General features: G+C 45.1%; 1 protein-coding gene across 1 annotated transcript in view; it reads left to right on the top strand.

The window, feature by feature from the left end:
* Positions 1–6,490: 6,490 nt before the first annotated feature.
* Positions 6,491–13,519, top strand: part of SND1 (staphylococcal nuclease and tudor domain containing 1) — a 442,168-nt gene continuing 435,139 nt past the window's right edge. Inside the window, exon 1 of the mRNA XM_019646123.1 lies at positions 6,491–6,772. Within this exon, the coding sequence (XP_019501668.1) occupies positions 6,695–6,772 (78 nt within the window). The 5' untranslated portion in view covers positions 6,491–6,694. The remainder of the gene's footprint in view (positions 6,773–13,519) is intronic.

Genomic DNA, 13,519 nt, shown 5'->3' with positions numbered 1-13,519 from the left:
GAATGTCCAATGTGACCATTTCGAAGTCTTTCTTCTCCTCCTCAAAATGTTTCTGCATCATTACATGATTCCTCTTCCTTAGCTCTTGATTAAAGGAGGGCTGCTCTATTAAAATTCCTGTTAATGGATGGAAGAGCTGCCACCAGCCTGGGTCTTTGGATGATTACATGAGGCCAGTCCCCGTCCTGGGCTGTTATGTGAGAGAGAACTTCACCTCTACAGTATTTAAGACACTGAATAATGGTTGGTTCTTTTGTTTCTGCAGCTGGCCCACGCTATCTAATACAAGGGGGAAGCAACAGTTAAGATATGTGTGGTTGCCAGGGATCAAGAAGAGGGGAAACACAGACAATTGTTGGCAGGAGTTAACTGAAATTCATGTTTCCGACGAACTATCCTATGTCTGGACCAGTCCAATGATAATCACCCCCCCACTATAATTCCTAATGCCAACCCTAAACACCCCCAAAATTCTCAGTTTCAATATCTGGAAGACACAAAGGATATGTGGTGGATATGTGGAAAGAAAAGAGAAGGCGAATAAGTCATCTCAGTCATTCGAACACACTAAATACTTCAATTGTAATTCAAAACACACTTATTGAGTGCTTATTCTTTACAAGGCAGTGCCAGGCCTATAGGGAACACAAAAATTAACAAGACTCATAGGAGCTTGTTGTCAAAAAGTTCCCAGGCTAGTTCAGCCGTTACACAAATAACTATGACACAGGGAGAGTGTCGTGCAACAGCATCAGAAAGGTTTAAACCGAGGGGCCTGGGGATGCGGAGGAGGGAGGAGTCACTTCTGATTGCAGCTGTGTCAGAAGATTTTATGGAAAAATCTGTATGTGTACTGAACTGAAGGTCATTCCAAGCGGAGGAAGTTGGAAGAGTCAAAACTCAGGGACAGGAAGCCTGGAGTGTATTTAGGTGAATTTTCTAATGTGGCCAGAACTGCTGGGTTCACAGTGTGAGTAACACAGGTTCTGTCCTCCAGTGGACAGGTAGGAGAAGGTAGAGACTCGGAGGAAGTCCCCGTTACCTCGCCTTCATGGAAGCAGGGCCTCTAGGAGAAGACTTGGTAATGAGGGCCCTAGCCTGGAGGCAGCAGAGATGAAACCCAGGCTCACTGCTTTTGGCTTGGTTAGTCTGGAGAGAATGAGGAGACAGGAATTTTCCTGGAGAGAAGCAATGGGGCTTAAAAATAGGCCAGAGTTCTAGGAAGGACAGAATGGGAAGAGAAGCAAAGAAGAGGCCCAGTGCGCAGGACTTCTGGGAAGGCTTTTGCTTTCCTGATAAAATTGGGCCAATATTTATTGTACTAGTTTTTTCCTCTTCTTTTTCCTTCTTCCTAAGATGTCCGGAGCTGAAGCAACTATTTTGCAATGACAAGGGAAAAAACAAGAGAATTGCAGAGATGCCTGCCCTGCAATGGTTGAGCCTGTAAACAAATATCTCCAACCTCTTGAGCTGTGAAAGAAAACACATGTGTTTATTCCATGGTTAATCTGGGTTGCTATTACTTGCTGAAATGTTCCTGCCTCTGAGTTTGCTAGCCACTGACTTCAGGGGCTAGAGAGAAAGGAATCCTCAGGTTTCATCTCAGCTTGATCATCTCAGTTTGCAGAGAGGAGACAGACATTCGGAACAACCTGCTACCCTGCGATAAAGGTGGCACCACTGGTGGGAAATTTCCCTATGCCTTTTTTTTTAGAGACTTGAGTATGGCAGGCAGGGTCCAACATGACAAAACTCGACAGTGGTTAAAGCTGATGGCTGTAGCAGGAGCAAATCAATATATAATTATCTAAGGCTACTGAGAAGCCAGAGGCATTAATTAATGGCTTTCAGGAGAATAGAATGAAAGTTGGTCTTGCTATTAAATGACAACAGCACAAGGTACAAAGTTGATCTATTAACTAAGTTTTATAATCATTACCCAAATCATATAGTTATATAAATAAATCCTTTGCATTGACTAACTGTATAGATTGGGAAAATTGGGAAAAATGCATTATCTTTCTTAGGTTGATATGAATTTTGTTCTGCTGTGAAATCTGAGAAATAATGTCTAAGTCACAAGCACAGGATACATTGCTTTTCTTTTCTTTTTTTAAAACAAGAGTTTGAATTCCACTTTTTATGTTATAAATTTTTTTGTTGTTGTTTCTTAAGATTTTTAAAACATAATGCCTTATGCCATCATGCATTTTAAACAAATTGGGACTGCATGAGGCATACAGAAATAACTTGAAAAGCTATATAGAACATTATGGGATTAAATATGACAGCAGGATTCAAGTTTCATCACCTAGAGCAATGTTGTGTAATACATTAGTCATTATCCTTGTGTGGTTATTTAGACTTAATTTAAATTAATTAAAATTAAACACTATTAAAAATTCAGTTCCTCAGTTGTACTCGCCACATTTCAAGTGCTCATTAGCCACATGTGGCTGGAGGCTACTGTGTTGAACAGAATATATATAGAACATTCAATCACTGCAGAAAGTTCTCTTGGATAGGGCTGAGCCAGACAACCTGAGTTTGTGAGGCCTTTCTTTTCTGAACATACAGTGAAACTCTGTATTATTCAACTCAGACTGCCATAAAAAGATACAGGGTGTCCTAGAAAACAGAAACTTATGGAGGGTTGAAGTCCAAGATCAAGGTACTAGGGTTGGTTTCTAGTGAGGCTTCTCTTTCTGGCTTGCAGACACCACCTTTTTGCTGTGTCTTCACATGGCCTTCCTCTGTGTACATGGAGATGAGAGAGAGAGAGAGAGAGAGAGAGAGAGAGAGAGGGAGAGAGAGAGGGAGAGAGGGAGAGAGGACGATATCTGATGGTCCCTCTTCCTCTTTTTATAAGGACACCAATCCTATCAGATTAGGGCCCCACTCTTATGACCTCATTTAACTTTAATCACCTCCATAAAGGCCCTGTCTCCAAATATGGGGGTGTGGGCTTTAACATATGAAACTTTTATTTTACAGATGAGAAACCCATGGAACAGAGATACTACATAACCTAGTCAAGGTTATACAGTCTTGGAATGTAAACCCAGGCAGTCTGGTTCCAGGGCCTGTGTGCTTGACTTCGCTGCTGTAGATCTAACAGATTTCAGAGATTGGCTAAGAACTGGGGAATGAGGAAGACGGGGAGTCCCTGAGGATCTCCAGATTTCTGGCTTGCACCTGGGTAGCTTTTGGTGTCATTATTTGGGCTGAGACACATACTAGGGAAGAGCAGGTTGGGGAGGAAAGATAAGTCCCTTGTGAGCCATGTTGAATTTGAATTTTCCAGGTGACAGCCATGGTCAGGTATCTTGAGTATCACTGGATATATACATCTGGAACTCAAGAGAGAGATTTTGATAGGCACTATATATTTGGGACTCATTAGCATGCAGCCATGGGAATGGATAAGATGTCTTAAGAAGAATGTTTCAAATTAGAAAAGATGCTTTGAGAAGAGCCCAAAGGAACTCACTATTAAGGGGCAGGCAACAGAAGAGTCATTACGATGGAGATGAGGAGGAGCCACCAGAAAGATGGGAGGAATAGAAGGAGTATGGGGAGGAAAAAGGCATTTCAAAGAGCAAATGTGTCAAATGCTAGGGAGAGCTCAGCAAAGTGAAGTGTGAAAAGTGTCTACTGAATGGGGTCACCCAGCAGTCATGTGTGACCTTGGAGAAAACAGTTTCGGTAAACATTCTCAGCAACAGTCAGAGTGCAGTGGCCTGAGGACTGAATGCAGGGGGAGGGTGTGGAGGCAACAAAGAATTTCACCAAGAGGATTTGCTTGTGAAGTGGGGAGAGCTCTCTGGAGAGGGATGTGGAGTAAAGGGAAGATTTATTAATTTATTTTTTATGCAAGACATTTGATAATATTTAAATGGTAATGAGAAGAAGCCAGGATAAGCTGAGAGGCTATATAAATAAACAGGAGAGGGAATTATTTATTAGAAGAGTCTTTGAGAAGGTAGAGGGTGTGGGTCCAGAACAAAGATGGAGAGTTTAGCCTAAGCAGAAGGAGGAAGTTTTTTCTTTGTAATAATGGAGAAGAAGAGAGGTATGAGAAGGAAGATAAGTTGATAGATTTGGTGGTGGAAAACAGAGGGAGTATTTGATGGCTTTTATTATCTCTCTGAGGTAGGAGGCCTTATCACTATTTGAGAGCGTGGGAAACGGTGGAGTTGGAGTTAAGAGGAAAACAAAGAAGGCTTAAAACAGGCTGATTGATTTTCAGGGCAGTGAAGATACTCTGTATGATACCATAATGATGAATACATGTCATTATACATTTGTACAAACCCAGAGAATATACAACACCAAGTGTAAACCCTAATGTAAACTATGGACTTTGGGTGACTATGACATGTGAATGTGAGTTCTTCAACTGTAACCAATGTACTATCTGGTGGGGGGATGTTGATAATGGGAAGGCTGTGCGTGTGTGTTTGTATGGGCGAGTATGGGGGACATCTCTGTACCTTCCCCTCAATATGGCTGTGAACCTAAAACAGCTCTAAAAAATAAAGCCTTATTTAAACAAACAACCCACACCCAATGGAGTTGGGAGATCAAAGTGACTGAGGAAACAGAAGACATTCCCAGCAGAAGGGAGTAGATAAAAAGAAGTTAGCGAGTTCCAGGGACTTTGAATTCTACTTCCAGAACAGCATGTGATGGGCAGCCTCTAAGATCATCTCCAATGATCTCCCTTTCAGGTATTCATCCACCTCCCCTCTCCACCCCCCCAGTCCCCCAATCCCCTCTCCTTCAGTGTGGGCAGGACCTAATGACTCTTCTAATGAATAGAGAATATGGCAAAGTGATGGGGCGCTACTTCTGAGATTAGATTTAAAAAGACTCTGGGGCCGGCCGAGAGGCTTGTTGGTTAAGAGCTGGCTTGGGAGCGTGAGCTCTGAGCAGCAGGGCCCCGGTTCAGATCCCACATGGGCCAGTGACGCTGCACCCTCTACAGCTAAGATGGTGAACAACAGCTCGACCTGGAGCTGGGCTGCCGCCAGTGCAGTGGGGCTGCAGTGGGCTGCCTTAAGCTACCATGAACCGCCCACTGCCAGTGTGAGCAGTTGCTGTGGTGAGTCACCTGCCGTCCAATGGCTGAGGACCAACTGCCTCACCTGGGAACAGCGCCATGATAATACCAACATGGGCCAGTAAAGCAACATCCTTCACAACTAGACTGAAGAACAAAAGGACAGCAACTTGTCTGTTCCCCTTCCCCAACTCCCCAATGCTGTTTCCTCTCACAATTCCCCAATAAAATCTTAAAAAACAAAACAAAAAAAAGACTCTCCTGGCTTGTCCTCTCTTGCTCTCTCACTTGTTTGCTCCGATGGTAACCAGCTACCATATTGTGACCTGTGCGATGGAAATGCTGACTCCAGAACTTGACCCTGGGACATGTGACGTGTGGGAGAATTAGCAACCGACCTTCACTCAAAAGAGCTACAGGGTAAGGGGTGTCCTCCGTGCAGAGCCAGGTTTGAAGATTAAATGGCATAATATGTAAGATCCTTGGCTCCGTCGTGGGCATTCGACGAATATTAGTTGTCTCTAAACATTGGTATGCCCTGCCTCCCGCCATCTCTTGATTCAAGAGACTAGGGTTAGGTGAGGGGCTGGGAATGGGCGGCTGAAGGCACTAAAGCTCAACCCTCCGGCTCAAAGCACTGCCTCCTCCCGGCTCAGGGAGAGCACGTAGCGGCGAGCGCGGGACTTCACCAGCGCGGGAAGAGCCCCGAGAACTAGGGTTGTTCTCCTTAGCGTACAGGACATGTCACCTCCTAAAAGAGGTGTATTCCTTCCATCAACAAACATCAATGAGTGCCTTACAAATGCTAGACACTGGCGACACAAATATGACCGAGATATACTCCGGACTACAGGGAGGAAGCGCGGCCGCGGTCCATGTCAAGGCCAACATCGATAAAAGGTTTCATGATGCTCAGACTTTCCCAAGTTCTCCCCACACTTTTAGCTGAAGTAAAATGTCGGAAGTCGGTGTGCAGCCAGTGCTCAGATCCCTCCAGGACTCGGCCTCTTAAGCTGCTAGTTCCCAGTCCCGTTGCGCCCTCCAAAAACGCAGGCGTCCACGTGGGATCCCCGGCTACCCGCGGGGCGGGGCTCCATGGGCGGGGTCAGGCTGGTGGGCGAGGCTGGCCCTACCCCTGGGGCTCCCGTGGCCTCCCGCGCCCCTCAGCCAGATGCTGACGTGTCCTTTCCTTCTCACTACACCTCCCGACACCACCAACTAGGCTGCCCCGGAAGTCCCGCCCCAGACTCAGCCCGTCACCGCAAATCAGCTCTTTCAGCGCTTCCTGGAGCTCGCCACCCGTTTTGGGACCAAAGGGCGGGGCTTCGCAAGAAGGGTGCCTATTGGCTTGAGGTCCGGCCGGCTCTGAGCGCTAATTGGCCGGAGGGCGGTGGCGCTCTGGCACGCTTGCGCGGCGAGTAGAACGTGTGGCGGCGGCGGAGATCGCGTCTCCTTTTTCACTCCCAGTCCCGCTGCTGCTCTTGTGAGCGCCCTGCGCGTCCGTCCAGTCCATCGCCCGCAGCCCATCGTCCGCCCGGTTCTCGCCGCGGGGACCTCTCACCAACACCGACACCCACATTGACACCTCCAAGCCGGCCCGCCGCTTTACTCGCTGTCTTTCCATCTCTACACATGGCCTCCTCCGCGCAGAGCGGCGGCTCCTCCGGGGGACCCGCGGTCCCCACCGTGCAGCGGGGCATTGTCAAGATGGTGAGAACGGGGCCCCGGATACCGACCCCGCCACCCGCCACCGGGCGGGAGTCTGGCGCTTGCTTCTCTTATCCTCCCGCCAGCTTGCATAGTCTCCCAGATCCCCTTTTCTCTGCCCCCTTCACTTTTCACCCATTCTCGGAATCTCCTCCCTAAAAGGAATCTGACACGGACTCCCCTTGGTATTTTGCCTCCCGGATACCCTGGCACCAGGGGTCACAGTGATTTCCGTGGTCGCGGCACTCAGATCTCCTGGCTGTTTACCAGGACAGACCGACTATTGATTGATTAACGGAGATAACTCGTTGATATCTGTCCGCTTTCCTCCCCATCCCCCGTCCTTCTGTCCATTTTGACATTTGCTGAGCAGTTTGCAGTTTTTCCAGACCCTGACATCCGTTCTTCCTAGGAGTACTTGGCCATCTTGAAGCTTTTCTGTTTCCACCGACGCTCAGTTACTTACTCCAAGTTTCCTCGCTCTCTGGCCCTCATTTCCTGTCGTTTCCTCTCCACCTCTGTGTGAAGTCAAGCCTGAGAGCTCCCGATTTTGTACTACTCTCTCCTTTTGACCCTTAGCATGTTGGACCGGTTAGGAATCTTAGCGATCATTATTGTCCCCCCACCCCTTACAGTGACTTGCCTAAGGTCACATGGTGGTTTGGGTTGGAGCCAGCACCAGAGCCCAAGTGTTCTGATTCCCAGTCTTCGTCTCTAACACTATAGATTCTGCCAGATTTTATATCCCCCCACTCCCTACATCGAATTTTGAATTCAGAACCTTGGAAAAGTTCATTTTAAAAAATGTATCCCCAGCTCCACGATAGTTTTATAGTATAAATTCTCTTTATCACATGTCCCCTCTTTTGTCCTCACCCCTAATTCTCCCAAATCATGGAACCTGACATTTCTTGGTTGTTACCAGATTTTCTGGTTGTGAAGACCACAAACTTCTGTATTTTATTTCAGACTGCAGGTTTGACTTTTCCATCTGGAACAGCAAATGACAATTTCTCCCAAAGCTCCACAGTTTTTTGCTCTTGTAGAAAGTTGAAAAAACATTCTATTTTCTTGGCTCATCGTCTTTCACAGCACTAAAATGTCATTCAGTTTGTGTGTGTGTAAATTAGATTTCAAGATCTCCCCACCCCCCAATTCTCAGGTATTCATTCACTTCTTAGGTAATAATCTGCCACCAGCTGAGATCCTTAGGATTTTCAATATTGCATTTCCTCGTTTTTTTTTTTTAATACATAAATGAAGAGTCAGAATTTATCAGAAACTGAATGAGAAGGGACTTTCTAAGGTCCACACATTTTCCCCTTGTTAAAATATTGACCTGACCCATGAAAGGATCATCCTGAAGTGGCTCCTGGTTCAGTAGCAGTGATCTTTCTTTCCGTTCACCATAGGAGCAATGCCTGGCTTGGTTGTCTGGTGGTTGGATGGGCAACACTGTGTGGATCTTTCTGAGTTTTTTCCTTTGCTAAGGCTTCTCTCATTTAGGAGGTGGGAGTGGAATGAGGCTGAATATATTTTTGCTTCTCCCAGTGCTGGAGGCTTCCAGGGCATCTGGGTTCTATGAGGTGTCCATGCTTGCCCACGGATTACCCCTATGGATATTGAATATTGACAATCACTTGTTTATTAAGGGTCAGGTCTTGTGCTGAGTAGTCTGCTTATATCATTTCATTAATAATACCTAACAAGTAGATAGGATTACCCACTACATTTTACAGATGTGTAATCTGAGGTTTAGAAAGAATAAATAGTTTACCCAAGGGCAGGCACTTTTTATGGGTTAAGAGGCAGAGCTGGGACTGGAACCCAGGCCTGCCTGCCAGAGCACATGCTCTTCAGCATCATGCTATGATGCCTCTGACTCCAGGGCACCGCTTTGTAATGTGAAGGGCGGGGCCAGTGATGCATGGCCGCAAAATTGCAGGAAAGTGAAGCTGACTGTAATTGAGCTGAAGAAAGGTTAGATGTTATTCCTGTCCTGTCTGGGAACTGCTGCTGTGGTGAGTGACTTCATCTGGTGTGCTTCTGGTCATCCTGTGCATAGGGCTGTAGCGTGGAAGACACATTTGAGTCTGGCAAGAGGCTTTTCAAATTAAATGATTGAGTAGCCTATACTGCTGTTTGTGACCACACTGCAGGGGGGGGGGGGCGGTGATTTCCAGGCAGGGATTAGGGGAGGGAAGTGGGGTGAAGAGCAGAGCTGTGCACAGGCAGATTCGTGCCAGGCTTAGAAGCCTTGTCTGGAATGAAAAATCGACCACTGGCAAATTGCTCTGTGTGGAGCTCTTTTGCTAAGCAAAGTTGTATTTTCCTGGACAGTAATCGTTTCCAGTGGTACTAGGAACTGCTTCGTAAGAAAGAACTCTCCAAAGGAAGATGGAGCTCTATGACAGAGGAAAGTGAGAAAGAAATAGTTTGATGAATAGGAAGACAGTAGTCGCTGCTTTTCTGCTGTTTGGAAGAGGGGCAGAAACGGGAACTCTTGACTAGCCAGAGGCATGCTTTTCAGGGTGAACGCTCTGGATTTGTTTGGACTCAGGCAGACCCCAAGGTCTGAAATGGTCTAGGATTGAGGTTTGCTGCAGTGAAGAGGAATAGTCCTTCCTCTTTTTTGCCAAAAGAACAGGCTATAGGGCCATGGAAGGTGCGAGTTTCTTCTGGGTTTTGCCTTGCAATTTTAGTAAGTCCTGCGTTACTTTTTTTAAGGTTAAACTTGGGAATCAAGTTGTAAAAAAATCTTTGCATTTGACCAGTTTTTTAAAAATGATGGTGATGGTAGAGGCTGTCTGCTATTGAGTGGAAGCGAAGACAGACTTGGTTCCGGAATGTTTAAGGAGGAAGTGGGCAGGAAGTTGACACAAGCATTTTTGGAACTGTTACTGAAAAGGTGGTAATGATGGAAAAACTGAAGGTGGATTTATGTTTTCTGAGTTGGGATGAGATTGGTAAGTATGTGGGCAGACAAACTACAACCTGGAAAAGTAAATGTCTGTCAAATCAGATTCTGTTTTTTGTTTTTTTTCCAAAACTGAATGATTCTAACTCTGGGTTTCTTGGACTAATTATCTAGACCTTGTTTTGCTGCAACAGAATGTTGTCAGCACATGTTAAATAGACAAGGTTGGGAGAAGTCTTGGGGTACTTAGTATAAAATTCAGTCACCCCACTAAAGCAGCTACATAATGATGGTGATTTTCTCTGGTTTTACTGACCTGAGTTGCTTTCTGTTGTGGGGATAGAGCCCTTTTTTATGTCTTCTCACTCTTACTTTCCCATCCAACTTGCTAAGTTTGTATGTCTTTTCAATCTGGAGCCCACGGGCTGCTTTCACAGCAGCAGAATGAATTGGCCCCAGTTCTTGAATCTTCTGTGCTTATCAGGAGGAAGCAGCATGGCAGCAGCATATCTTATCCTGCTTATGGGTGGAAGGCCTAAGGGAGGACAGGCCAAATCCCAGCTCCCATGTCACCCATTCATTTAATTGCCTCCAAAGGGGAAAGAAATCCTTTTGCCCGTCTTTGGTTTTAGGCTAAGAGCCCTGCTTCTCATTAGGTGCCCAAGGCAGAGGGGCACCTAAAGGAGGAAAGAAATGGTCATGATTTTGTCCTTGGACAGGAGTTGTGCTGCCAGGTTGTTGTAAAGCGGGATGTAGACTTCCTGGTGAGCAGCTTAGTGGAAGTTTCTCCAGTGTAGGAAATGCTACGTATAGTTTCGATTTTAGTTAAGTATTTCTTAGGCTTCTGAACTGGGAAGTATGTGTCTGTCCAGAGCGTCGTGGGGACAGACCTGCTCTGTCCTACGTGCACTTAGCTCATGCAGACTATGAAAGGAAAACAAACTTTCCTAAGTTATTCAGGTACCCTTATTCTACTCAAAAGGACAAGGTAGCTGAATAACAATATTTTATAGAGCCATTTGCAAAGTAGGTAGAACATGATGTAAAACTTTTCCCTGCAATAATAAAATTGTCTACTACCCAGCAGGTGAACATGGTAACTTTCAATCAAGGTTGTAAGTAAAGGAGCACTAACTTTTGACTACAGCTTAAAGGCATTCTGTTATTTTTTTCCGTGTGAAAAGTAAGCATCCATCTGGCTCAGGTTATGCAAACTGCGGCTCGCGAGCCACATGCGGCTCTTTGGGTACGTTCTGTCGCAAAAGTTTGCCAACCCCTGGAAGAGCCAATCCGGTCCTTCACAACAATTTAAAAATTATTCGAGAGCCATAAATATATTTTTACATAATCACCAGTATGTGAATAATAACCTTTACAAGTTTTATAGATGAAACCGTGATAGTTTTATTTTCATTTTCAATTTTACTTCAGAGCCGCATGTATGTACCCAAAGAGCCGCATGTGGCTTGTGAGCTGCAGTTTGCCAACCCCTGACCGCTCTTCTATCTCAAAAGTTTGCTGACCCCTGGGTTATGCTAACAGTGGCTCCTGCCATGCACCAACTAAGGATGTAGATTGATGCGCAATCATGTTTCCTTTCTTTCTTGAACACATATTTTTTGATCATCTGCTGTGTCAAGCTCTTTCTGGGTATTGGAGAAACAGTGGTAAAAAAGTAGACCAGATTCCGGCCCTTCTGGTTCATGGAAGAAACAGACAATAAACAAGTAAATAAGAAATAAGCATTATAATAGAAGATAGTGATTTCAGGTAGAGGAATGGGGCAGAGTGGTTGGGAGTAAAGAAGGGGTGGCTGCTTTAGATAGGGTGAGTAGGAAAGGCTTTTCGTGGTATTTGCCCTGAGACCTGATGGACATCAAAGGACCAGCCATTTGGGAAGTGTGTTCCTGGCAGATGGAATTGCCAGTGCAAAGGCCCTGGGGTCTCCATTGATGATTATCATCAGTGTTTTTACAGTAGCTCTTTAATTTCTTGTAATTCATTGTTCCACATAAATGGATTTAATCTCAGTAGTGATATATGTGTTTTGGGGTGATAAAAGGTAGAAGGCAGCAGAGGTGGTTATTGTTTGGTACCCTGGTGAGATTAAAAGCTGACATTAAGTCCACTGAATAACGAAACAATGGAAGACTGGTAAAAACATACCTGCCCTTGGTCATGTTGATATGTCTTACAGGGCTAAGACTAAGGGCTTTTTGACTTCTTGACATCCAGTCCTGTATATGCTCAAAGTCATTACAGGTATCCCTCGCTTTCTGCACATTCGTGTTTTGCCACTTTGCTTTACGAAAGACCTGTCTGTTTCGCTAACCGAAAGCAATCCAAAGAGGATTTGCGCTTTTATGAAAAACGGTGAAAAGTGAGAATAGTCTTCAGGATTTGTTGTGCACGAGCCGTTACAGAGGCAGCTGCACCCCCAGCAGCCAGTGTGGCCCCACCAGGCTCCCTTCCCGGGAACCATGCTCAGCATCTCAGCATCAAGCTGCCGTAGCTCTGAACTGTGTCTGTGAGCATCTGTGCTTTATCTTAATTTATTTTGTGCATCTGTTAGCAAGATGTGTCCTAAGGTATCAGAAAAGCCTAAGAGACCTTGTAATGGTGTCATGCTTAGTGTAAAACTGGACGTAATTAAACATTTTGATCATGGTGAATGAAATGCATTGTGTGTGCATTGAATTTGGGTCTGGGAGTGCTCAAAAATTTTTCCATATAAATTAATGGTAATGGCTTGTTCACTTTACCCCATTTCGGGTTACGAAGGGTTTCATAGAAATACTACATTCCGATACCTGTACCTGTCTTCCAGTGGAGGGGATGAAAAAAGGTCTCAGTGAGTAGCGTCTAGAACTTGTCAGCGTTCATACTTCTGTTAGCATTTTATTCCTGCATGGAATTTACTTTGGCCTCTGGCAGCTCTTCACCTAGCCAGCTGTAGCCAAGCTTACACCAGTCGTGGTGAAAAACAGAGTAGCTGCTTCGGAGGTCAGGAAGGAGCTAACTCATGCACAGTGTGACTCTCAGTTCATACAGGTGGGGACTCCGAGGCCGGTAGTGATCACTACCTGGTAGAAGGGGCATATGGTTTGGTGAGTCTATGCTCCAGTTTACTTGGAGAGTGAAATTTGGGAAATAAGAAAATTTTAGTTTCCATTGATGACTTCAAAAGTAAAAACTGGCCAGGTTTTTGAATCCACGTAAGGATGTAAGGCCTCTGTGCGCACACTTCTCAGCGTGGGCTAGCTACTCACCCTATCGGTGTGGTTCTAGCAGGAGGTGCAGCTGATATCGTGTCTCCAAGGAAGTGTGTAGCTAAATACTATAGGAAATCTTTTGCAGTCTCAGGGACAAGGAATGAAGTAAAGGGATTCAGCTCTTACTGGGCTCATGTAGCTTTTCCTCATTTCTTGTGGGGAGATGCATACATACCCAGGTTCTGTTGCTGCTTCCTCTCTTAGGAGACTGACATATGCTTTTTGTTTTTTAAAGCAGAAATGGATGCAGAATCACAGGTTGTGAACATTTGATGCAGATGGAATGTTGTGGGATTTCACTTATTTTCAGTGTGACTCAATATGATAAATTAATGTTATGTTTTTCTCACTTAGTTCTAATGTTTAGGGAAAAAAGAGCAGTGGTTTCAGTTGACTTTTTTTTTAAGGAAGTTAAGCAACTTATAGGGAAAATAATAAACCTAATGAGAATTTTGATGGCATTTTCAGATGTCAGTTTTTTTTTTTAAAGATTTTTATTGGGTAAGTGGGGGGATGGGAACAGTGCTGGGGAATTGGGGGAAGGGGAACAGACAAGTTGCT

Source organism: Hipposideros armiger, unplaced genomic scaffold, assembly GCF_001890085.2.
Source record: "Hipposideros armiger isolate ML-2016 unplaced genomic scaffold, ASM189008v1 scaffold_97, whole genome shotgun sequence".
In the NCBI taxonomy this organism is placed as follows: domain Eukaryota; kingdom Metazoa; phylum Chordata; class Mammalia; order Chiroptera; family Hipposideridae; genus Hipposideros; species Hipposideros armiger.
Note: the sequence above shows the minus strand (reverse complement) of the source record. Positions and strands in the feature narration are given on the sequence as shown.